Source organism: Serpula lacrymans, assembly GCF_000218685.1.
Source record: "Serpula lacrymans var. lacrymans S7.9 unplaced genomic scaffold SERLAscaffold_8, whole genome shotgun sequence".
Classification (NCBI taxonomy): Eukaryota; Fungi; Basidiomycota; class Agaricomycetes; order Boletales; family Serpulaceae; genus Serpula; species Serpula lacrymans.
Window position 1 is genome coordinate 1,437,794 of NW_006763297.1, and position 24,035 is coordinate 1,461,828.

The 24,035-nt window shown below is 46.0% G+C and overlaps 8 protein-coding genes across 8 annotated transcripts; 5 read left to right on the top strand and 3 right to left on the bottom strand.

The window, feature by feature from the left end:
* Positions 1-453: 453 nt before the first annotated feature.
* Positions 454-3,195, top strand: SERLADRAFT_409070 (uncharacterized protein; the record flags this gene model as incomplete). Its single annotated transcript, XM_007319507.1, has 6 exons — positions 454-2,325; positions 2,384-2,473; positions 2,532-2,655; positions 2,713-2,835; positions 2,899-3,037; positions 3,102-3,195. The coding sequence occupies 6 exons, from the start codon at positions 454-456 to the stop codon at positions 3,193-3,195; spliced, it is 2,442 nt and encodes an 813-aa protein (XP_007319569.1).
* An 838-nt stretch (positions 3,196-4,033) lies between these two features.
* SERLADRAFT_470179 (uncharacterized protein) lies at positions 4,034-5,145 on the bottom strand (the record flags this gene model as incomplete). The annotated part of the gene is made up of 6 exons (XM_007319508.1): positions 4,034-4,447; positions 4,511-4,638; positions 4,702-4,830; positions 4,887-4,958; positions 5,018-5,059; positions 5,115-5,145. The coding sequence occupies 6 exons, from the start codon at positions 5,116-5,118 to the stop codon at positions 4,253-4,255; spliced, it is 570 nt and encodes a 189-aa protein (XP_007319570.1).
* Positions 5,146-5,839: 694 nt separating this feature from the next.
* Positions 5,840-11,592, top strand: SERLADRAFT_450127 (uncharacterized protein; the record flags this gene model as incomplete). Its single annotated transcript, XM_007319509.1, has 28 exons — positions 5,840-6,057; positions 6,120-6,200; positions 6,256-6,337; positions 6,403-6,540; positions 6,596-6,833; positions 6,895-7,029; positions 7,087-7,307; positions 7,370-7,536; positions 7,588-7,693; positions 7,742-7,824; positions 7,874-7,961; positions 8,014-8,153; positions 8,205-8,333; positions 8,382-8,527; positions 8,580-8,697; positions 8,749-8,928; positions 8,986-9,120; positions 9,173-9,288; positions 9,351-9,455; positions 9,505-9,556; positions 9,612-9,850; positions 9,904-9,982; positions 10,037-10,125; positions 10,184-10,364; positions 10,416-10,522; positions 10,576-10,720; positions 10,771-10,919; positions 10,970-11,592. 28 exons carry the CDS (start codon positions 5,932-5,934, stop codon positions 11,358-11,360), a joined length of 3,966 nt encoding a protein of 1,321 aa, XP_007319571.1.
* A 17-nt stretch (positions 11,593-11,609) lies between these two features.
* On the bottom strand, positions 11,610-14,035 carry SERLADRAFT_439119 (uncharacterized protein; the record flags this gene model as incomplete). The annotated part of the gene is made up of 14 exons (XM_007319510.1): positions 11,610-11,654; positions 11,705-12,094; positions 12,159-12,208; positions 12,260-12,389; positions 12,446-12,495; positions 12,552-12,674; positions 12,734-12,800; positions 12,854-12,910; positions 12,963-13,052; positions 13,104-13,188; positions 13,243-13,655; positions 13,708-13,821; positions 13,877-13,937; positions 13,998-14,035. The coding sequence occupies 14 exons, from the start codon at positions 14,033-14,035 to the stop codon at positions 11,610-11,612; spliced, it is 1,713 nt and encodes a 570-aa protein (XP_007319572.1).
* A 551-nt stretch (positions 14,036-14,586) lies between these two features.
* On the top strand, positions 14,587-15,629 carry NdufS4 (NADH dehydrogenase Fe-S protein 4; the record flags this gene model as incomplete). The annotated part of the gene is made up of 5 exons (XM_007319511.1): positions 14,587-14,815; positions 14,876-15,026; positions 15,081-15,154; positions 15,211-15,226; positions 15,282-15,629. The coding sequence occupies 5 exons, from the start codon at positions 14,614-14,616 to the stop codon at positions 15,373-15,375; spliced, it is 537 nt and encodes a 178-aa protein (XP_007319573.1).
* A 201-nt stretch (positions 15,630-15,830) lies between these two features.
* On the top strand, positions 15,831-21,150 carry SERLADRAFT_450130 (uncharacterized protein; the record flags this gene model as incomplete). The annotated part of the gene is made up of 16 exons (XM_007319512.1): positions 15,831-15,944; positions 16,008-16,145; positions 16,196-16,222; positions 16,272-16,405; positions 16,462-17,972; positions 18,029-18,063; positions 18,116-18,203; positions 18,256-18,586; positions 18,640-18,707; positions 18,801-18,891; positions 18,958-19,062; positions 19,129-19,145; positions 19,210-19,288; positions 19,341-19,357; positions 19,415-19,509; positions 19,564-21,150. The coding sequence occupies 16 exons, from the start codon at positions 15,904-15,906 to the stop codon at positions 20,888-20,890; spliced, it is 4,104 nt and encodes a 1,367-aa protein (XP_007319574.1).
* A 4-nt stretch (positions 21,151-21,154) lies between these two features.
* SERLADRAFT_450131 (carbohydrate-binding module family 1 protein) lies at positions 21,155-22,831 on the top strand (the record flags this gene model as incomplete). Its single annotated transcript, XM_007319513.1, has 9 exons — positions 21,155-21,343; positions 21,397-21,431; positions 21,488-21,537; positions 21,591-21,771; positions 21,831-21,878; positions 21,935-22,051; positions 22,123-22,465; positions 22,530-22,606; positions 22,660-22,831. The coding sequence occupies 9 exons, from the start codon at positions 21,226-21,228 to the stop codon at positions 22,666-22,668; spliced, it is 978 nt and encodes a 325-aa protein (XP_007319575.1).
* Positions 22,832-22,881: 50 nt separating this feature from the next.
* Positions 22,882-23,567, bottom strand: SERLADRAFT_349606 (uncharacterized protein; the record flags this gene model as incomplete). The annotated part of the gene is made up of 4 exons (XM_007319514.1): positions 22,882-23,007; positions 23,057-23,078; positions 23,141-23,338; positions 23,395-23,567. 4 exons carry the CDS (start codon positions 23,565-23,567, stop codon positions 22,882-22,884), a joined length of 519 nt encoding a protein of 172 aa, XP_007319576.1.
* Between the last annotated feature and the right edge of the window lie 468 nt (positions 23,568-24,035).

Sequence of the window (24,035 nt, forward strand, 5' to 3'; positions counted from 1 at the left end):
CATTTATCTGCGATTTAGTATAAATATCCTAGTCCAGAACCACATAACTGTGAAGTTCTCGGTTTGAGGATGGCAGTATGGAGTGCCTTCATATCATGAATATAGCGGAACGTGTGGTCAGTTGAACGGCCCTGTCCCGAAAAGCTTTCTCATTAAGAACTTGAGAAAGAAATATGCGGTAAACCCCAACTTCTCTGTGATTAAGCGACTCTTTGACCTCCAAGCTATTTTGGACAAAGGTGGACGAAGTGGCCACCCGGCACCTCGGGCTAGCGGGACTTGTGGACGCAGCTGGATTTGTGGACGCGGTATGTGGTTATTTGCACAAATACGTCCACAAGCCCAGAGTATATAAGAGACGAGCCCCTCTTCGCGCGTTTACCACCGTTACACCATCTACCATCTACTACACGCTTGATATCAACCATCTAACAATTACCTTCTATCCTCACCATGGCTCATTCGACAGCCTCTGTTACTGTCGGCAAGCCTCGACCTTTGACTCGAAAAAAGACGATGCCTAGCCTTCATTCCAGCGACTCACGTTCTGTACAATTGAAAAGCTCCTCCCAAGAGCTCGATGCTGTGTCTCTGAAGACAGCCAGCATCATGACCCACGATCAATCACCCTCCTCTCCAAGGGTCTTCTCACCCACTCAGCCAACTATCAACTTAGAATGCACATTCCCTGCTATCATTGCTCCCATCACCATCCTTCGTCGCGTTCCCTTAACCCAGAACCTCGACGCCGTCAGATCCCTCGCCCCCATCATTACCAACTGTCTTTCCACCATCTTAGACTCCATGGCCCAGTTGCCTGAAGGAGTCCGCGCTTCATCTTCTTACCAGCTAGCGAAGAGCGACCTGCTTTTCTCAAAGGACATGTTCCTGTCCCATGCTGAAACCATTGATCCAAATTTAGTTGGTAGAGAGCGTAACGGAGCCATTCAAACCTCCTTACGACTATTAGAAGTGATGATGAGTGGTCTTAAGGGACTACTAAGGGCAGCTGAGCGCGAGTTGATTGATAGTAAACCACTTCCACCCACTCCGGAGTGCGATACTGATGATGCTGTTCTGGTCGATATCGAAGAAGGTAAAGTCCTCAATGTATTCTCCCCCGCAGCCGTCGCTAATGCCACCCACCCATCTCAAGGGGTAGACCCCAATTTTCACGCGACACCCCGAGAGAAACGTGAGCGCGTCGTCCGTCGCAAGAAGAGTAAAATCAATGCCATGCTTAAACCACTATCCGTTCTCGTCAAATGCGGGAAGCAGTCCACCGAGCGCCTCGCTTCCTCCACGAACGACTCTTCCTCCACACTAGTTCGCACCGATTCTGATAGTGATACTAAGAAGTCGCAAGACGCCTCTTCCACACTCAATACTATCAGCGACAATGTCGTCGACTGTATCAGGAACTCGATCGCTCAGTTCCCCGACGACTTCTTCCTCGACGGTGACGACGCTACCCTTCCACCTCACCCAGATGATGCTAGCGAGTTGTGCTTTAATGCCACGGGCGACATTCTTGGAGGTGCTTCTTTGAAGGCCTTGGTTCGGATCTTAACCAGCAAGGATGGGCTTCCCGACTGCAACTTCACGGATTTCTTTTTGCTGAGCTTCCGCTACTTCACGACCCCCGAGGAGGCACTCGCTGCGCTCATCGACCGTTACCACGAGAAGACGCCTGAAAATTTGACACCGCTCCAGCTCCCTACCTGGGAGAGAGAAGCATATCAAATCAAGCTACGCGTCGCCAAAGTGCTCTATCTGTGGACGGACAAGCATTGGAGGCCTGAGGAGGATGAACCCGCATTCAACGCGCTCCTCCAATTCGCATTCTGCCGACTCACTCCTGACCTGCCCCGCCCCGTATCCAAACGAGTTATCGATACGCTACACCGATACGCTTGCGACAAAAGCAACTTCCGTGGTCGCCGTTTGGAATGCACCACCGCTATTGGCGAATCTCACTTACCCACTAAGCCTATTCCTGCGACGGGCTGGCTCCCGTCGAAGAGGAAAGCCATGGAAGCCGGCGACTTTAGTGAGGTCGATATCCTGTCATTTGATTGCACTTCTGGTCACGAGGAGCTCGCGCGCCAATTATCTTTGGCACTCTCGGAGTTGTATCTCGACTTCAGGCCTGAAGATGCGGTGAAGTTTTGGAAAGATGGCTTGGATCAAGACGTTGGGCGTAAAATCACTGCTATCGTGGTTTACGAGAGAGCGCTGAGTAATTGGACGACTTCGGTCATCTTATCCAGCCCAATTGCAAGGTCTCGCGCAGCTGTCATCGGTTGTCTCCTGCAAATCTCAACGGTATGTCTTTTCTTTTCTAATTGTCTTTAACATGATACTAATAACTTTTTCTCAACAGAAATGCATGGCTATCCGAAACTTTGGTGCATCTGCGGCCATCTACACTGGGATTATGCGGGTGTTGGATCGTTTGAAAGCTACTCGCAGTGTAAGTTTTACTCTTCCTTATCTTTGAAACATGATTGCTGACCTTCTTTTTTATGCAGGAAATATTCGAAGATCATAACAAGCTGCTGCGCGTCGTGGGTGACGTCATCCCCCTCGATATGCAGAGAAAGTCCTATTGGAATGCTCTAGGGGATGAAATTTTGCCTACGGTGCCTATCATGAGTAAGTATTTTTCTTTTATTCAATGTTATTCACTGAGCTAACGTATTTTTTTAACAGGTATATTCATTGGCGAAATACAGATTGCGTTCAGTCATCCGTCAACGCGCGAATATCCCAAAGGCTCGGGTTGCCAACTCATCAATGTTCACCGTTATCGCAATGTCGTCAAAGTCATCCAAGGTAAGTTTCTGTTTTCGTTATCATCTCATTCACATTTACTAATTGTTTTTATTATTATTCTAGCGATGGAAAAATCCCATGTACCCTACAAGCTACAACGTGTCAATTCCATTCAAAAATGGCTCAACGCTGAACTGGGCCCTTTCATTCGCGCTGACTTGGCGGAAGAGAATCGTATGGTCGATGCGTTTTACGCAAAAACGTAAGTTTTCCCTCATTCTCAATTATTCACTATGCTGACTTTTGTTTTTCCCCCTTTTATCTAGGCGTGAAATCGAACCCAAAGGTGCCAAGCCTCCTCACAGAAGCTGGCAGCGTATGCTGGACATTTGGGTCCATGAGTTCCTTCCCAGGAAATGATTCAAGTTATCTGCTCTGTTTTTCGCTTTTATTTTCCTTCTCGCGTGCTCACCGCCGTAATGTTTCTTGATATCTTTTTTTTTATCTCGCCGAGATATCTGCTGCTTATATTCAATCGCGTTTCGTGCTCTTCCTCTTCTTTTTCTATCACAATATTTGCATATTTACAATGATCGCACACAGTCATCTGCGCACATTACACGTTTTCCTTTTCTTTTACTGCCTACAACCGCTCTTGATCACATTCAGGGCTCACACTCTTTTTCTTCTTCTCTTTCACAATACTACCTACTTACAATGATCGCACTCAGCCATATGTGCGCATTTCACACTTTCTTTCTTCTTTTATTTTCCTGCCTACTTATGCTCACTTTCCATCACATTTTGCACTCTGCATTTTGCATCTCGCAATTTTCAGTTTCCTTGTTCATTGTTTCACTAGCATTCGCATCTTTCCACACCCTCTTTCTATCTCTGCATCACCGGAATTTATATCGATAATATTTTACGTTCTCTTTTTTATCTCTGTATCACTGGAGTTTATATCGATAACGTCTCACGCTCTCTTCTCTATCTCTTTCTCTGTTACTCTCAACCGTTACCTTTTCTTTGTATCATTATCTCGCTGACTTCGAGTCACACTCACACTCTTTTACTATACCCTTATATCTGCTGATCAGCATTTATTACTTACACTCATTTCAACTTACACTCATTTAACCTGACTGACCCTTATTCTTTCATTTTCTCCAGCATTAGTACATCACACTCTTTTGGTTACATACTCACTACGTAGAGACTTTACTCTCATTGCATCGTTGGCCCGTACTTTGAAGTTCGTTGACGAAATATATCAATTGGCGAACTATATATCATCTGAATTGAGTTCTAAGAGACTATTCACACTAAGACACAATAGTGAGAGCTCTGAACGTGAGAGTAAGCATTTTAAGTCATGGCATGAGGCATACTCGTATACATAGCAATTAAGACTAACGCATCGCCCTCCCAACTGACATAGATGTTAATCATAGGACCGCCAACCCATCATAAACATCTAAGCGCGCGCTGCCTCGATCCGCTTCCTTGCGACCTGTCGCCGGTTCAGTGATGAGAGGGGCGAGACGACATCCTTGTCCTTGCTCCGTTCAACTTCAGCTTCGTTCACCGAGAGGATGATTTCGACATGCGTGGGGTGGCCCTGGTAAGGATTGATACGACCGTGGGCACGGTACGTACGACGACGGGTTTTCTATCGAGGTTAATTTGAGTTGTAGAATTTGAAAATATCAAAGCACTGCAGAACTGAACGTACAGGAGCTTGCTGGACAACGATGTTTTTGATGTAAAGGTCCTCCAACTCGATGTTTTTGGCATCAGCATTTGATTCAGCGTTCTTCAACAGACGGGTGATGAACTTGACAGATTTCTCTGGCCAACGACCTATTTTCCCATATTGGTGATAAGTCCTCTAAGCATACGATTGATAAACTCCGGAAAGCCCACCTTGAGTTGCTTTGAATTGCTTGGCTTGGCTTGCGCGACCAACACCCCCAGCAAACCGACGGAAAGGAATGATTTGTTTGTGGTCCGAGACATCACTTAGGTAAGAGTAAGCCTTGGTAAGTTTGAGGCCTTGTATATCACTTCAGCTCCACGCGATTTTGAGGTGTCCCTTCTATGGTACTTACCAGTCAGAGCAGCAGCAACTTCACGCATGTTCTTGAAGTGCGTGCGGAGGTACTCGCCGCGAGCGCGGGAGGCTGGATAAGACACAAGATCAGCACTTTGTTGGCCAGATATTCAAGCTTTTTGCACGGACTTTTTTCTGGGTTGGTAGCGAGGGCGGCAGCAGCGTAACGAACTACATTGAGATATTGAGTTATATCCCAAATATTGCAGAGACAAGCAGTACTCACCCATCTTGAAAAATCTTGAAGCTATCGAGCGCACTGGCGAGTACTTTCTTTGGTAATTGAGAGAAACGGGTGGCTTGAACTTTGATGATACAGTAGCACGGAAGTTGCCGGGGGATCGTGTCTCGGGTTAGGGCTATTATCGGGTTATCTCTCTTCGTCGTTAAGTGCTGTACGTGAAAGATATCCTTATATTCAGCAGGGCCAGAGCACACATTGTCGCAGGAGCAGCGACCTTGAGGTACCATTGTTTTTCGTGGAGGTCTTACAAGAGCTGGTGAGGTACGTTTACCATAATTTTATCATCATGACACCTACAATGTATGGTTTTGAGACATGGCGGACGTTAACGTCGAGATGGGTAACATATCTTCCCCCTCTGCCTCATCGTCCGATCCCATTTGAGAATTCCTTAGTTATGGTGTCATTGTGCATATTAATTACGGTCTTCCGGTGAGTGTTCTTGTTGTAAAATTAACACCTCCATATGCACCGCACTGCCATTATGAAATTCTCCCATATTGTAAATATAATTATCGCTGTAAATACATCACTGCTCGTCATGAGGAAATTCGATTGAAGGCCATGAGTATCTGTATTTTGACAAGAGTGTTAGTCCAAGTCCTGTTACTAGTATACTACGGATTTGCATTGTTAGGTAAATACGGAAATGGGAGTAAATGATGAGTTCCGGTATTTACCGTGACGTAAAGCGGTCACTTCGTCCTGACCGTACCGTGAACACAATACGGCTCGACGCCGCAACAGTCGTGTTTCTGCAGAGACAGGTACCCTTGACCATCGACAGTGACCTTGGCAAATGCCGATAACCACTCCTGAAGATGAGGGATCTGCTACAAATACGAACTTTACCTCTTCCTTCACCGTCGTCGCGAGCTCACACGGAACATCACTCGAAGCTGAGACGAGGGCTTTCGAAGACTCAGTGAGCTCCCCTTCGCGTCTTGTTCAACTTGTGATTCTTGATGCCCATTTACTTTGATATAGATAGAGTCACTTAATCACCAGCTTGAAAAAGAGAATCGTATCAGGGAAGGCGCTGAGAAATTCCTCAAACTGCCACTACCTGCGAGTCTATCCGATCGTTGCTCTCTGACTCACGTAAATCTGACCTCTTTTCTAGGATGCCTTGCGATCACAAGTAGAGTCAGAGCTGGACATGGCAATGAATGAGATCGAGTCGTTGACAAAGAAAATCGAATTAGGTATGTGTCATAGTTATCTTTCGACCCCTTCAACGATTCTCATGCATAGATACAATCATAATCAGAGTCATTTCACGGAAAGCGAAGAAAGGTTGGCCGCACTAGTGCACCTACAACTAATAAGCGCAAATTTGCCGGCCAATCTCCAACAGTGGGGATAAGAGTCAGTGTGGACTCTGATGACAGGCACGACAGAGAGAGGGGCACGTAACTTCTTTCAAGTCGATCGACGTTCGTGGGATTGACCGATTGTTACAGAGGACTTCCGTACTGCCTTGCACCATGCAATTACGTGCATCAAGTCATTATCATCTCTCTCTCGACCAATAACGTCTCCTCCCGCATCAACCTCGCCTTCATCATCAAATGGAATCATAGGAATAAACGGACAGGATGCTGATCGAACCAGGATAGAAATTATGAATAGACTTGTTGGTATATTGCAGCGGAACTTGCGCGTTCGATACGAGTTGCATTTGTCAGAGCTTGTTCAAGCGTGAGTTACCTTAACTATGGTGGATATGGTACAAAGTTAAGAGCAGCATATCATCCCACAGCATCATACCCTCGCTATCCGATCGATGTTCCATGCATTGTCGAGCTGCGGCTTACCGGCTTTTACGCCACGCGTTAGTTGATTCTGCATCGGTGGAGCGATTACAACAACAGCCGCTCGAATGGTATATCGTAAAGTAATAAATTCAGTACTGCTATTGTTATGGCCACTATATTCACATTTAATTCAAAAGATCTCTAGCACGCGACAACAAGCATGCCATCGAAAAAGAACAAGTCATCAAACTCATTCGCGCCATCGTTGAAATAGGCTCTGAGCGTTCTGAACGACGTGGTATCACGGGTACAGGGATGATACCCCTTTCAGAACCGGTAATGCGTGCTTTCATTGCTGTTGCAGAGCACACAGAAGATCCTTTCAGACCCATCTGCGTCCAAACTCTCGCCGAAATGGGTAAGAGATGGGTTATTAAAGCTAAATTATCGTGCATAGTTGACTGTGTTTTGGTTTATTAGTCCTCATTGACATCGACCTTGTAGCTAGGACTGGGGGCATACGGTTCCTTCTACATGCCCTTGGTGAAGGGCCTATTGAGATGGGACCCATACTTGCAGCCACCTTCTTACACATCATTGATTCGCCTCGGACACGAGCATATTTACATCTGGGTACTGATTTAGAGGTATGAGCTTATTTATATATCCTCCTAGTAGACCTTTGATCATATACACAGATTGCACTATCCGCTGTGACGGATGCCTATGGTAAAGGCCCTGATCATGCTGATCGCATGAGAGGGTGCGCTAGGGTAATACAGCTGATGCTACGCACTTGGAGTGGTAAGGCTGATCAAGCTCTGTTCCATAACCTTAGCTGAAATCCTGCAGGTTTGATGTATTTTTGCATGGATGATCAGCTTGCTATCAAATCCATCGTGGATACTCTTCGGATACCGTCCCTTGAGACAAGGGTAATATTTCTCTGCTATTGATTTATTTACACGCTAATATGTAAATCAGGAAATCGTTCTTGACATGTTTTTCGACTTGTTGAATATTAAAGCCCCAGAGTGGTACAAGACATTCATCGACGGTCGAAGGTTGACAAGTGAGCTTTCTCAATGCAAGTCAGTCGTAACCCTTCCTCATCATTTGTATAGTGTATCGTAAAGCTCGCGGACCTCCAAATCCTTTGAACGAGTTGGGAGGAACACTTGAGCGCACTCAAGAAACATTGAAACTCACTGATCAATATATCGCTCTTTTAGTGCTCGTATTCACAAATGCTGGTTTGTTAGATGTGAGATTGTGCTTATCACAAATCAAGTCCCTTCTGATGATCCCATTTAAGGCGTTGACGTCCATGTTGGAAGAATGCACAACTGGATCTAATCTTTCGCGAAAGGCTACGCTGCTGATGGCTGAGGTCATGCAGATGGCTAACAAGGTCCTTCCCCTGTCTATGGCAGCCAGAATACAGGTGGGTTAGCCAGCAGTATTACTGGTAATGAGCTAACATTGGAAATAGGCCGTTCCCAGAGTTTTTAACTTGGCCTCCGAATATAACAACGGAGAGCATCGAATTGTTGGAACTTCTGCATTGCTCGCGATTGATAGTTTCAACCGTAATCGTGCTAGGTTACAGCCCTCGAGTATGAAGAATTCCCGGCCAAGGTAAGACCAAGTAGACGCTTTTGTGTGCACTTATAGCTTATACATCCTTAAGAGCGAATTCTGCAGAAGATGCAGTACGACGTGGGCAAAGACAGGTGGAACAAGTCAAGGTCAAAATGGGCATGCAGATGGACGATAAAACGTTCCAATCCTCTTTGCTGGAAGCTCAGGTAATGTATGTCTTACTATAAGGGATTTCTTGATCTTACTAGCTCTGGTAGGTCACGCTGACGAAAGACCATACAAAATGGAATTTTGAGATGCTTCACGACCTCATTGAGGGACCCCTACTGAACCCGAAACGCCTAGAAGAAGCTATCAAGGCATCCAGGTTTATGCGTCGCCTGATGTCATTCTTCCATCCTTTTTCTCATCGGTTTTCGGACATGCCAAGGAAACAGGTGAGCATAGTTGTTTGTCTTGTACGATATATTTCTGAAATGTGCGATCATACGTAGCCGAATATACGTTGGATTCGCCTAGGATGTTCCCTGCTAACAACACTTTTGGCAATCCCAGACGGAATCCGTTTCCTTGCCTCAGAAGATGATTTCTTGAAGCAGATAGTCAAAAGTTTTGCACAGTTGGATCCCGTAAAGTGTACCGTTATCTCATGGTTCTCATAGTCTGACTATAAACCAACAGTTTAATGGTACTCCTGAATCAGATCCGATTTTTTCCAAAACACGGATAGCGGAAACTTTGACCTATGGATATCTTGAGATGCTTGGGGTATTGAGCAAACATCCTGAGGGTATAGAGTGAGTAGCCTCCCGATGTTAGAAATATATATCAAGCGTGCTAACGAGCAGAACATCCGCAGACTTATGGAAAAAGCGAAGATATTCACTGCCTTTTACCATCTTAGTGAATTACGCGGTCGCGAGGATTTAATTACAGGTATCATCACGAATCTAGATTATAGCATGTGAGTATCTCAGAGTCCTTGATATGACTTGGTTAAGATAAGATGATAGAAACGGTCACCCTCGAGTGGTGCTTTCGAAAGCGCTCACTTCAAGTGATATGGTTCGTCCTCGCTTCTCGTCTTAGTTGCGCATAGTTTTCATAGGTGGCTTTACAGCACATCCGATTGTTTGCTACAAATCATCTGGGGGATCTGATCCGTGGCTCTGTCAAACCAAACTCGTGGACTTTACGTCTACTTCTCACACAATTGTATGATCCCGCCCCCGAGGTATGCGAGATGGCAATACATTTTCTAGAAGAAGCATGTGAGGCGATGGAAACATTGCAACTGGTTGTGGAAATGCAACCTAATATGGATCATTTGGGAGAAATTGGACATCCCTTACTACTCAAGTAAGTCGTGGACCTAAGCTGCCAAATCGAATATGAATCCAATAAATCTCTAGGTTTATGTCCACTCCAATGGGTTTCCGCTATCTGCACGAGGTAGGGTACATCGATCGTGAGATGGAGATGTGGTTTCATGTATGCTCCATTCTTCTGTGATTTCAAGTAAAACTGAGCTTTAATTTCTTTTAGGAGCGCAATGTGTATTATGTTGTGCAGGTCGAGATATTCCTCGCAAAAGTCTTCAGTTCTGATCCGGCTGAAGATGAGGAGGATATTTTGTAAGTTTGGATTATTGGTTATCACATGTGAAACCCATTTTTTTTTACACAACTTCAGGGCTTTTGATGGCGTTGTCCCCCCACATTTTTACGGGGAGATGTCAAAGACGGAGCTTGGCTGTCAGATCTTACATGAGAAGGGACATTTTATTGAGTTCGCGCAGTTCATAAAACAACATGGCCTTGAAAGTGACGATCCGGAGGTGATAATGAAAATGAAGAGTATCTTATGGGCGGTTGTGCGTTGTTTTGTACTGAGTTATTTGACTTTAGCTAACACCATTGCCCAGGGTAACGTCGGTGCCACAGAAGGAGGTCTGCCATTCCTTGAAGAGGAAGAAATAGTACCATCTATCTTGGATATCGCGGAGCACTCTCCTGTACCTTCTGTGCGAGGGTATGCTTTCCATAATATCTATTTGTAAATTTGATTCTTAAGATTCGACCTAGGACTTGTTTCTTTGTGCTTGGCTTGATTTCGTCTACATCCCAAGGGGCCGAGATTCTCGATGACTACCATTGGGAAGCCACGCTATCACCGCTGGGAATTCCGACTGGTTTATGTATACCTGTAGATCTAGAAAAGTTCATATCGGTATGTGATTTTCTTCACGAGAAATAGTGGTTATCTTGAGCAGTTTTCAGATACCTCTCTGGAACCCAGTAAACATGAAAGTAGATGACGATTCTCGGCTATTGCCTCCCACGGTGCAGACAGAGGTGGAAGTAATCACAGCAGTCGAAAATCTCAGTAATACCGTTATAGCTAACGCTGCTTCACGGTCGTTAGCCAGGTATGTCAGGCTCTTTATCTTCGAGACAGCCTTACCACAGCTATGAACAGGATGAAATCTCGACCCGAGTACAAATCTGTGTTTTCATCTCCAGCAGTCTTTTTCCGTGCGCTTCATATAATCTCCACACAACGATATAGGTTGCCAGTTCGAAGATACATCTTTGATTTGTTCAATATTGAGCTCGACAATGATGTAGTGAACGCACTTGCAGACAGTGCGATCTCTCTTCGTGCACCTCCTTCCTTTAAGCAGCCGGAAGCTCAGAAAAGTCGGGTGGTCAGCATGTTTGGTGTAGGGCGTACACGTGGATCATCGGAAAGCGACGAGGAAGACGACGAGGACGACATGAACGTAGGGGATGAAAAGGAATTCGTAGTAGAAAAGAAACCTGTGATCACCCTGCGACCAGTCAGCAGGATCATAGGTTTCGACAGTTAAGGACTTCAGTGCTAGTAAGTACTCGAAATGTGTTGATTCTTATCATCACGGACAGACAACTTCTTCATATGTACCTAGTTTCATCATATGTACAATACTGACATGTTTCATTGTTCACCACTCGATATCCCTCACTTGTAAATCTATCAAATCTTCTTTTACTATATCTTTGACAACTGTCGTAAAGACAGCTTCTTGTTCTTCTCAATTGATATATCGATGCATTGTTCTTGACACTCGTGAAGCTTACTAGCGCTTGACTCCAAGAAGAATAGGCTGAATTTTCGTCAAGAGCTGCATCCGATGAAGTCAGAAGAAATGCAAAGCATCTTGAAGGAACAAACCTTTCTGTAGTAAGTCTCTAATACCTTCAGAAGAGCGCGCCGCTGCATCCGATAGGCCCATAAGCAGACAATTAGTCCAAACGCCTTGATTGTACCATAAAGCATGTGAAGGTACCGCTGTCTTAACCAGCGTCCAGCGTTTACAGCTTTATAATGATCCCAGTTCGGTTGACGAAGCCACCACCAGTACAAGAAGGTTGGTCCCGGAAATGGATTATAGATCTTGCCAGTTCCGTCGACCCTTTGCCAGGAAGAGCATTGAGAATAAACGGAATCAGTGAGCCTCTTTTCTAGTCGTTTGTTATAGATATATGTCGCTTCAGACGTGACTTGAAATGATGATACCAGACCGTCTAGTACAGGCTTGATCAGCTGTAGACAGTAATCGATCTGGCAACGGGAATGGTTCATTGCGATTTACAAGGAAGACTTGGAGTGCGATTTCTGGACGTACCTGGACTTCTTCAACAAAAAGCGTAGACGCGTGGGTGCCAGTATTAGGACCTGAAGAGATGGTCTGACATCAACATCGATAGTTTATTTCTCCAAACTTACCGGTCATCATATAGAAATTTGGGAAGCCGGGTAGCGCAGTTCCAAGGTAAGCTGTGGGGCCGCCCATTCTATCGTAGTACTCGCGAATAGATGTCCCATCCATTCCTCGAACATCAACTGGATAATTATCCTAAAGTGATATGTCCAACCCTCAGTTCGTCAACTCGTAGATTTAGATATACGAACACCTATGAAGCCAGTTGCATAGATAATAACGTCGAAGGGGATTACCTCGCCTACGAAATATTTAACCCTTGTATTCCGCAGCGCAGGATCACAGCTGATGACGCACCTTTCGTCGTCAGAATTCCGTTTTCCAGTATCTTTGCAATACCGTCGAAGTTCAGGTTGACATTGGGACGGTAAAAACTCGCCAGGTAACCACTGTCGGCGATAATCCGTTTGCAACCAGGGGCTAGCATGATCGCACAAACCTTGGAGAAATTGTACGGATAAAAAAGGACTGGGACTTACGGTAAGTGGGTATGATTTTGTCGTGGTATTTTCTGGGAGTATGATCCAGAATATACTTTGTCATATTCTGATTTCATGTCAATTTATATAGGATCTAAGGCCACTGATAAGCTCATTTACCTCAACGCGAGCCTTTCGTGCTCGTTCACTTCGAGGAAGTAAAACCGGGGCGTCCATCTAAGGCACGAACAATCAGGAAATTTCTGTAGCAGGGACATCTTCGACATACCTCAAATGCGATTAAACTACGGTGAAGTTTCATGGCAAAGGGAACATTAGCAAAAACCCATTTCTGTGTATCTGTGTAGGGTATATGGGGCTGTATGCGTGTTGAGAAGGTTATGATTTTTCGAAGTCAAGCTCATCTCACTCGTGTATTGAACCAGGAGGGTGTACGAATAAAATTGACTACTTCAGTGGTTGAGTCCTCAGATATGGCGGGAACAAATTGAGCCCTGTACAAGTATTAACTTCATCCAATTTTCACGCAAGAAAAGAGGAGATTGTACGCAGAAGACGCGTTGCCGACCACGGCGACACGCTTATTGTGAAACTCAACATCGTTTCGCCAATCTGCGGAGTGGAACGATTCCCCTTTGAAAGTAGAAACACCTTCGATTTCGTAAGGGATTTTAGGTATTTCTAGGATGCCGACTGCCGAGATGACGATATGAGCTGTGGTGGAATGTCTAGTTCCCGATGCTATTTCTTCGTACAGTACTTCGTATAGCTGCTTGGCCGGGTCCCAAGTTGCAGAAACAACCTTGGTGCTTAGCATGATATGAGAGTATAGGTCATGCTTCTCCGCAAGTTCGATCCAGTATGCTTGAATCTCGGGCTGTAAACCATGCGACTTCTTCCAAGAAGGCCTCAGTTCCGTAGAGAGACTATACCAATGAATAGGAACATCCGATGAACTTCCCTGTTCACAAGTTAACTCATATTTGCGGAGATCATCGGAGAAAAAAACGTACTGGGTATATATTAGCCTGGATAGCAAGTCTAGATGGTGAGATGACATTAAAATCCGTACTATGCGCTGTACTCACCCTCCATGTCCCTCCAATTTCAGACGCCTTCTCGAATATCTAAAGCCAGAGAAGTCACGTAGGACAAAAATATGTGCAGGAGGAGAAATCTTACTGTAAATTGTTCAAAGCCAAGTCGGCGCTTGAGTGTAATCGCAAATGCCAATCCCCCAACCCTCGTTACAGTAAATGTTGTAAGCGATAGTGACCAATAGGTGGTATCTCAGAGGACTTACTCAGCCCCGATGATGACGACCGTAGGTTTCGACGACATGATAGTCACTCACAACGAGAAATCCACTGATAACGAGCTCACAATGAAAGCTCACAAGAGGGTATCTGAACTCGGCTGGAAATATAATAAATAGCATGGGAAGTGCTTTTGGTGTCGTAAAAGGTGTTATCAGTCTAAGGATACACATGACCTCCACCCACGCTGACACTTCCTTCACAGGTGACTTTGGCACCGAATATGGATGTAGAGAGGTTCCTCGAACCAAAAACGTACCTGAGTGTCAATACACCAAATCGCTGGTTAGCATCCATCATTTACCAAGACTTACCGCGCTCATCTCCAAAGTTGCATGAGGTCGCCACCGTTTGACGAGGCTATAGACACCGAGAAAGCTGCATTTATATATCATTTTTGTGTGAATAATGAATACAAAAAGGCTGAAGCAGATGGCGGTTCACAAAGAAAAAATGTTCTTAGATAATCTGTAGTAGTACTTAGTCCAACTCAAAGAGTGAGAGTGGCGAGAGCGTCGGATCGGAGTTTGAACAATCGAGTGGTGGCGGTCAGTGGCGGTCACCGTTTCTTACCTCCAACGAATTCCGAGCACGATAACAAGGATGTCGCTACTTCGCGCATGCCAGCAGGGCTTGTCCAAGCATGCCCTCAATCGACCATTGGCATTACATTCTCGTGGGTTGGCATCGGACACACCAGCCCAACCTGTTCAAACCCGAGACCAAAGTGAGAAGGAAAGTACACAAATTTCCGAACCCATCAACACCGACGTCTTGACTGCAGACGTTATCAGCGGTGCTCCAGGTGCGTTTTAACTTCCCTTTCATGCATGCTCGTTACACATTGGGCTTACAATCCATAAAGCCGAGTTGCGTCACCGTGCAGTGCGGATATTCCAGCCTACACGCAACACCATGCAAAGTGGTTCCGGGAAGACGGAGCGTTGGCGGATTGACTGGGAGATTTTGCAGGGAGCTGGTCGGTGGGAGAACCCTTTGATGGGCTGGGCTAGTTCGTAAGTTACCGATCCGCACCTTTAAGGGCGGGGTCATTGCTAATGTCGACGTAGTGCCGATTACATGCAGGGAACGCGACTCTCCTTTAGGAGCAAAGAAGATGCTGTACATTTTGCCGAAAAACAAGGTGCGTTGCTTCTAAGATATCCAAAATTGTAATTGCTCACAGAGTTTACCATCTAGGCTGGGATTATTACGTGTAAGTTCCTTTCTTCGTGTTCGCACACATAATATGAAACATCACTTGATTTCAGACAAACTCCTTCCATCAAGAGGATTCCTCCCAAGAACTACTCGGAAAACTACGTTTACAAACCCAACAAGTTACGGATAATGCGCACGAAGTAGATCTGTATCCTACTATCTATTCAATGGATTGCATTATTTGGGAGCACAGGTTTAACATCAGACAGGCTTGTTCTGAGGATAGACCTGGCAGTTCTTTGGAGAGCAAGTTCTGAGATGGACATCTAAAGTGTCAAGACTCGGAGTAGCTCAATGAGTAGCTGTCGTAAGACAACTTGACACTAACGCATAGCTTCACTATATACGTTTCTTGTGATTGACGCCCAACAAGCCAACACTGTTAAAGGTTACTTTCATGTCTCCTGCGATGCCATAATAGCTACAACGTTCTCCACATCGTTGTGCTGGTGAGGTGCATCGAAATGAACCACGCGTAATTCGGCGAACACGCGAATCAAACCGAACCATGCGCCATGAAAATGACGAAGACCACGCGACTCGATTATTTCTTGTTCAGTGGTGCGAGTCTTCTCGAGACCATGATCTTCCTTCTTCCTCATGTACATCCACGTCCTCCTTGCAACGGCTTGAATTTCACCATACAAGATCGGTACTTGGGCTCGGAAGACAATGGGTGACATTCAGAATAGGCCATTCTCCAAGAACTACAGGTGTGCTACCTGACTTCAGACCTTGCTTCCACTCATAACTGGAAACCGTGTCTTTTCACACAGTGGCCTCACCAATCAATCGGTCATTGCTGTAGGTCTCAGTGTACTATGTATCACTTCACACGAGATTATGAAAAGGAGAAGGCGCGGTCAGCATCGTCATGAAAGCCTAGGAAGTGTTGAGTCCTGGAAGTTTGGATAGTGAGTGGCCTTTCCATCGCCTTGAACGCAGAGTCCCTGACCCCCATTAGCCTATATCAAGGTCGCTCTTGGGCCAGGTATATGCGCTCAAGTCCATTCCTATTTAAGTGCTAATACCAAATGCAGGAATCCTTCACCGCCGACTCCCAAAGGATGGCCCTTGTCCTGGGTCAAAGAGTGTATCAATTTCCCCGTATTCAAACTGAACGAACTCAGAGGCATCGACGCTGCATTATATGTCCGCTTTCTGCGTGGATGTTGTAAGTCGCATGATCCATTAAATGCATAACGCGTTCACTCAGCATATAAACCCCAGTCTATTTCATTTTGCTGCATACGTTTACTACGTTACCCATATTATTTCCCATACATCTCCATTTCTCATCCGGAACTGTTTCTCCTAGGTCTATGACGCGAGCCTCGATCGCATCCCTGGTGCTTACTTCGGAAGGCTCGTCGTTGCTCTGGATACACATTTGTCTTCTTTTCTGGCTAACATTGACATGGATGGGAAACTTGGCATATATCTGCAATAGTGCATTCAAGCTGCGCGCTGCAAAAATCGAGGCAGCCGCAAGACACGCCGAATCGGACGCTATGGCCGAGAAGGATGCGCAATACCACCCACATCCACATCCCCAATACCCCTTTCAAGATATACCATCTCTCGATTCTGATCATTCTAATCGCGGTCTTCGTCTCCGCACGGTCATGGTTTCCAATATACCCCCTCAGCTTCGCTCGGAGAAAGAACTCAAAGAATACTTCGAATACTACATGTCGCGTAACATTGATAGACCTTCTGTGGGTCTCTCAGATTCGACGCAGCCAGGCTTTGCGAACAAGCTCTTCGCGTGGTTTTTCAATCGTGCAAAGCGCCTACCTCAACAGCTTCCAAATACCATTAGCCTAGTTCAGCAACGTGATACCTCTAGTTCACCTGATAGGAGAGACGATTCACCTCCGCAGGAGCCATCTAATGTTAATACAGATGACATTCCAGTTATAGATCGTATTGTTATTGCTCGCAAGATGACAGAACTCGCGTCACTGCTTGAAAGGCGCGAGGATATCTTGCGACGGCTGGAAACTGCACATATCAAACTCGCAAAGAAAACGTTGTTAGCTGCGTTCCGGATGTCGGAGTCTCGGCAAGGAGCCCAGCAAGACAGCTCACACGACTCCAGTCCACATGATAGCAAGAAGGTGTCCAAGTCAATAGATCTGGAGCGTGGTCAACCTGGTCATGAAAATGCCACAGATAGCAAAGATACCACGGATTTACTAATACAAACACTCTCCCCTTTTGTTGCTGAATTTGATGTTGCCAATGCATCAATGTCTTCAGCAAAAAAATCAGTCCTCAAGCTGGGGCGAGTCGTACATCGTTTAAAACGATCATCTGTCCATGATTCTGCTCACGATCTTACACTTTCGCCGCCGCCACCTGCTCCAAGGAAAGCATCGAATGACAAGACTATATGGGACGCTCTCCTCAGTCTTCCACGAAGCTCTCTAGATTCATATCAACCCCTCATTCATCTCTCTGTCCTCTTCCGTGGGAAAACGGTCCCAAGCATTGATTACTATACTGCAAAACTCAATCTCCTCACGTCCTTGATTACTCAGAATCGCGCGAGAGCCATACAAGACTATGACCCTGTCTCGACGGCATTTGTGACATTTGCTGATCCGAAGGACGCAAGGAGGGCGTGCAAGTATCTCGCAGTCCACCCAAGCAATCCGCTCGCTTGTGTTGTGACCATGGCGCCCCAGTATGAAGACGTGGATTGGATTCGGGTTATGAAGACTACTTTTCGAGCTGAGGTAATTTGTTATCATAAGAATGCGTATGTCTAGGCCTTTCTGATCATGTTCCTTAGTTTGTCAAGGATTGGGTGGTCAGTTTAGGTGTATGGTTGGTGGATTTTATGACTTTTATTTCTGCAGTTTAACATGGTATGTTCCAGGGGATTCACGGTATTTTGGATTTTCCCGGTATCCCTTCTAGTCGGTTTGGTCTCAATTCAGAACATATCAACGTTCTGGCCCGGCTTGGTAAGCGCATGAAAGAAGGTCCAATCTCATATGCTAATAAAATATCGTATAGAAAGCATACCTTGACCATCACCCTTGGGAGGAAGAAATCATCCAGTCCTTCGTACCAACCCTCCTGGTCTCTCTCCTGGCTCTCTTGATCCCACTTATCCTCCTTCTTCTCGCCAAGAAGGCGCACACCATAACGACTCTTTCTGCCCTGCATGACAGAATCATGACGCGGTATTACAAGTTCTTGATCGTGAATGTCTTAGTCTTCTTTTGCGTAGGAACTGCTGCGCTCCAGTCATTTCTATCGTCTTTCAAAGCCGTCTCGGGTAACAATGTGCTGCAAGTTGTTGCGGACAGTTTTCCTACTGCTGGCCCGTTCTACGTTGGATGGTGTAAGCAAATGCGAACTGATTTGATGAGCACGTATTTAACGATTCGTCCAAAGTGATATTTACCACTGCTTTGCATGCTTCTTTTGAGATTTCATTATGTGAGTATAAGCAATTCCTTCCTGTTTATGACAAGACTAATGGCTGTGTTTGGTGTGGAAGTTGGGGTATGTCAAACGGATACGCGAACTCTTTACTATCTAATGCTTCCCCAAAGTTACCACTTATGCTATACCCTTCAACCAAAAGGCAAGTCACCCCACGGAAACGAGCTGTTGGCATCCGCCCTCGCACATTTAACTACTATTGTGGGTGTCTAGTGTGGTCTAGTGAATACCTCTGCGTTTAGATGTTGATTCGCACTCATGGAACAGATTGGCTTCCAAATCACTTGCTAGTCATTCATGTACTACTGCTGTTCGCTATACTCAATCCTCTCGTGATTCCCTTCGGACTATTGTATTTCAGTGTTGAAGCAAGTATGTCCAATTTTTTGTTCTTTTATGAGACCTTCCGATTCACACAATGACCCTTCCCTCTGTAAGTTGTTATAAAGAATCAGGTGTGTTTTTTCCCTTTTATTGATGCTCTCGATCCCTAATAATACTGTGGTGTTTTATATCTAGATGCTTCATGTGTACGCAAAGAACTACGAGGGGAATGGACAGCTCTTGCTCATACGGATGGTTCGCTATTCTCTGGATGGTAAGTATTTCGCAAGCAGTTATGTTGCACAGACTTTAATACATTTTCATAGGGCTTATATTATCACAGGTCAGCGTCTTTCGATGCTTGTTCAATCACTACTAACCATATTGAAAACGGGTGTAGGTTGTATTCTTAGCCTATATGGTCGTCCTCAAGAAAACTGTCAACGTAGCACTTTCTGCCGTCTTGATTGTTTTTACTGCTGCCTTCAAGATCTGGTGAGGGTTGTACTCGTATTATTGTTTGACCTGTTTTCTTATAATGTGTCCCAGGCTGACTCGATTGTGTCGCGCCCAGTACGAGAAGGACAATGCCTCGGAAGCTGATGTGATATGCAGAATCGGAAACAATGTATCTGACGGTCTCTCAGAACCTATCACTGACAGCGAGTTTATGCAAAACGGGGAGTTCGTCTCGTCGAACAGGCCCTTACGTGGCCACTCTTCTGCAAAATTCTGGACCTGGCGTATACCGGGTTGGGTAAACTTCTCGTATTCGACTGTTCCCAAACGAGGACGTGTTCCACAACGGCGTCAGCCCATTCCATTCACACCTCAGAACCAGAGTTTCTCTAGACTTTCCTCCATGGATAATCCTCGACATGCAGCGCGTAGTTCACCTCATGAGCAACCTGTAGGGGCTATTTTGAAGGGGCCTCTCCATTTATCTCCAGCACAAGAATATCCCCCCGATGTTAAGTCGCCCCAGTCCACTGTCGTCCAGCGCCATGCGCCTCACCCTGCATGGGACGATGAATCTCATACTGACCTCCCATATGATAATCCCTATTACACCCGTCCAATTAATAACGTCCTTTGGTTGCCACGAAATCCCTTTGGGATACTTGACTTGGACGACACCGTGGATTTACGGCGATCGTTGACTAGCGAACTTGGCGCGGGACATCTAGGCACCTGGCTTGGAACAACGGGATCAGTTGGTTCTCCCGTACCTGATTCCCCCGTTGTTAATCATGGCAGCCATCTCTCCGTCCCTGGTCCTACGAAACAGTACAGTGGTGCCGAGGACATAGATTTACCTTCAGGTATCAGAAGACGCGTCATGACTCTCGAGAATGAAGAGGAAGTGGAATCAGCGATGGAAAGTCGACCTTCGCTCTTTGGCCGCCGCATGTCAAGTGGAAGTGGAAGTGGTCGCAGTGCCATTTGGAGTACCCGAGGACCGACACCCAGCCGGTTCAATACAGTAGATAGTCCCCCTACCCTGAATCATAGGTCCTCGTCAGACGTGGCAACACAGAGACGCCCAAGGACTTCTTCGTTGCTTTCCCCCTTTAGTCGCAATCAGCCTCCTCCATCTGCTTTCCGTAATGGAGACCCTAGCGCACGACCTGATCTCCATGCTCAAGCTGAGTTCGCGAGGTCCACTTTGTCACTCGGTGGACACGCAAACTCACGGGGGACGCTTGCGCACCCAAGCAATATAAGTACACAAGAAGCTGTCGTTAATGAGGTTATTGTGGAGGAGCAGTTAGTGGTAGAAGAACGCATGAAGTATGAACAAGCCGAGGCAGACGAAACTCAAGTAGCCAAGTCACATACCTGGATGACGTCTTGGTTATATTCCAAAGTGCATTGAATTGTGATATTATGATGACTTGTATGATTTTCTCGATATCATATTTTGATAATTTTGATACCCTTGCATTGTAAATATACCAGCTCCTTCCGCTGTAGACCTCCAGCTTCTCCTTCGCACCCCGTGGTCGTTTATTACTTCGCCGATAATACAAAGAAATTATGCTCCTGGTTGATTTTCGCCATTTTATCGCGTCTCGTTGTTTCCGACGTTTATCCTGTAATTGAAGCGGTCAAACTTCGCTGACACTTTATGTATCGCTGATGCTTTTTAACACTTATAAGGCCATCCTGTAGAGCATGTGAATGGTATCGTCTTGATACAGGTTTTTCATTATGATCTCACTTACCGCAATCCTTCTCTCGACGTTACTTTACCGTTCTGCGCATGCAGGGACCACAATATGGTCAGGATCCTTCAATGCATACCCAAATGTATCTGTTTTCGATGAATGTACGTTCTCTACCACTGTGCTGTTTGAAATGCTGAAAACTCTTTTGGTCCAGGGTCCTGGTCTAACGAAGTTGGCGAGTACCAGTGGGTGAATACCTTTGACAGGTCATCATATTCTTTCCGTGGCTTATGTTTCGGTTATAGTACATTCACGGAAGCCAACCAACATCCCATTATCTCGCACTGGATCCTTCGTAAGTACGCGCATTATCTGGACTGTAACACGCAGCTCATTGCGATGCTTCAGGTACAAGAATCCAGCAGACACCACCGAAGCCAACGGCCTGAAACTGACTATCGACTCTACCGCTACGTGGAACTCGGATATGGAAAGGACCGAGCTTATTCCCCAAACGACTGCCAACCTAGGAACTGGGGAATTGTACTATCATTTTTCAGTGATGCATTCCGCGACGAACCCACCTAATGTGCGTCGATGTCGTACGCCCTTCCCACCTTGTCCTTTCTGACGGTATCTCGTTTTCAGTCTGCCTATGAGCATCAAATCACATTTTTTGAATCACATTTCACGGAGGTAAGGTCAACTTATATGAGAACAACGCCGCCGTTAACTGTGTCTTCAACGCTAAGTTGAAGTATGGCGTCAGTCCCAATGCGACTTACCTGGAATGGATGATTCAAAGCCAACCGCAATGGGGCACACCCTTCACGCCAGGCACTTGGTACAACTTCGCATACGACATTGACGTAAGTTCATCCCCCCACGTTCCTCGTAGACTTACCCTACCATAACCACACGACTCACTTTTGCGCAACAGTTTTCCGCAGGCACTGTAGGCCTGTGGGCGTCAACCGGCTCAGACCCGCTGACGAGGGTCATGCCCAACACCGCCGCGTCGACTTCTACAAACTCGGAAGATTGGCACCTTGGCGTTTTGCGTCTCGTCCAGGGGAGCGATACGGAAGATTGGTACTTCTCGGGGGTGTACATCGAGAGCGGGCCGGTGACTACTAGCGTCGGTAGTGGCAGCAGTGGGGGAGTATCGTCTTCTTCGATCACGGCGAGCTCAACGTCTGTCTCGAGCTCAACTGCGTCTGTATCGCCGATCAGCACAACTAGTGTTGCCGGTCCTACACAGACACAGTACGGGCAATGCGGAGGTGGGTCGTTTATGATATGTGTGTGACGATCTGACTTGCGCTAACGAAATTATGTTGTTTAAAGGTACTGGCTGGACAGGCCCCACAATGTGTGCCAGTCCATTTACCTGTGTACCTGTCTCACCGCCGTACTACTCACAGGTAGGTTTACCAGAGTTTCAAGGGCGCGAGAAATGACTGACTGAATGCCACAGTGCCAATGATGGCGGTTTGCAATCACAAACTGGAGTTTCAGGGAATGCTGCAGTACATACAGTACACGAGGTATCGTCAAGAGAAATTAGTTATGTATCCTCGCGTATCACAAATCGTAAAATGTTCCATTCAAATCAAGAAATGCTATGAACGCGACTCGTTTGGGAAACATTATAGATGCTCAAGCTGCAAGGCCTGTCATAGCATAAGTATCAGTAGTGTTATGTGAATTCTTGGATGTAATGACCACAAGTGAACATACCGATGACACCGCAGGCTGCTCTTCCACCAGCGTTACCAGTCTTGAGCGATTCCTCGTTATTACCTCTTCCGAGATCATCGGTACCCTGGACACGGTAAGAATGGCCGCTAATAAATGAATTAATGGAAACGCACGGCATGAACGACGACTCCACGCCTGGAGACGAAATATATGTTAGTATCAAATTTGTGCTGCAAGGAGTATGAAAAGCAGCGTACCCAATAATGCTCCGAGGACCGTTGAGTGAGATCAACGAATCTTCAAACGAGAATATGGCAGTGCCAAATTCGTCGCTCTCGATATTTCCTAGGTCACCTACATGGCGCTCAGAGTCGGTGGGAGCACCGTGGTTGGCACCAAAAGGGTTGAAGTGAGATGCAGCGGATAGGCAGCCATTGGTGAGGTCGCCCGCTTGACTTTCGGATGTTTAGCGAGGTCTGGCCTGTGTGATAATAAACGAGAGAAGACATACTGGACATGGAAACCACGTTTTGAGGAAGGATCGAGGTTGGAAATTGTTCCAGAAACTGTGACTGGACCATCCTTGATGGACTGTTCGAAGACGACTGAACCAGTAACGGGAGAGTCGCCCTTCAAGACAACGATTGCCTGGGAACCAGCCAATGAGGATCTTGAGATAACCATGTGTGAATTCTCAGTACCTTTGTCGTGAGTTTGACATTTTCTGACTTGAGGAACAAGGTATAGAGGATGAAGAGGAGAGCAGTGGTGATAGCTGCAGTGTAGAACACGGGCCTTTTGGATTGTTTCTGGTATGGATCCATGGTTGGATGATGATGGTTGGAGAACAAGAATAAATAGCGGGTGCTAGTCGGTTAGATGCAGACTGAGCGCCTGAGCTTGTCCTGTCCAGGCTCGATCATCATGACATCCTTTCCCTATTGCGCCATTTTGGCTGCTTCGGCGGCCCCCGAGAGAACATTGAAAGCAGAAACTAAGCCAAGTCAAGAAATGAACCAGTTCGGTCATTCAATGTACAGTAAAATGGCTTTTGTCTTGCACTTCCATGCAGTCCATATATCTGGAACTTCGTTGAATTCTGATGCGTCAATGGACACCCTTACTGATACCACGGAGGCTTGAAACAACCAC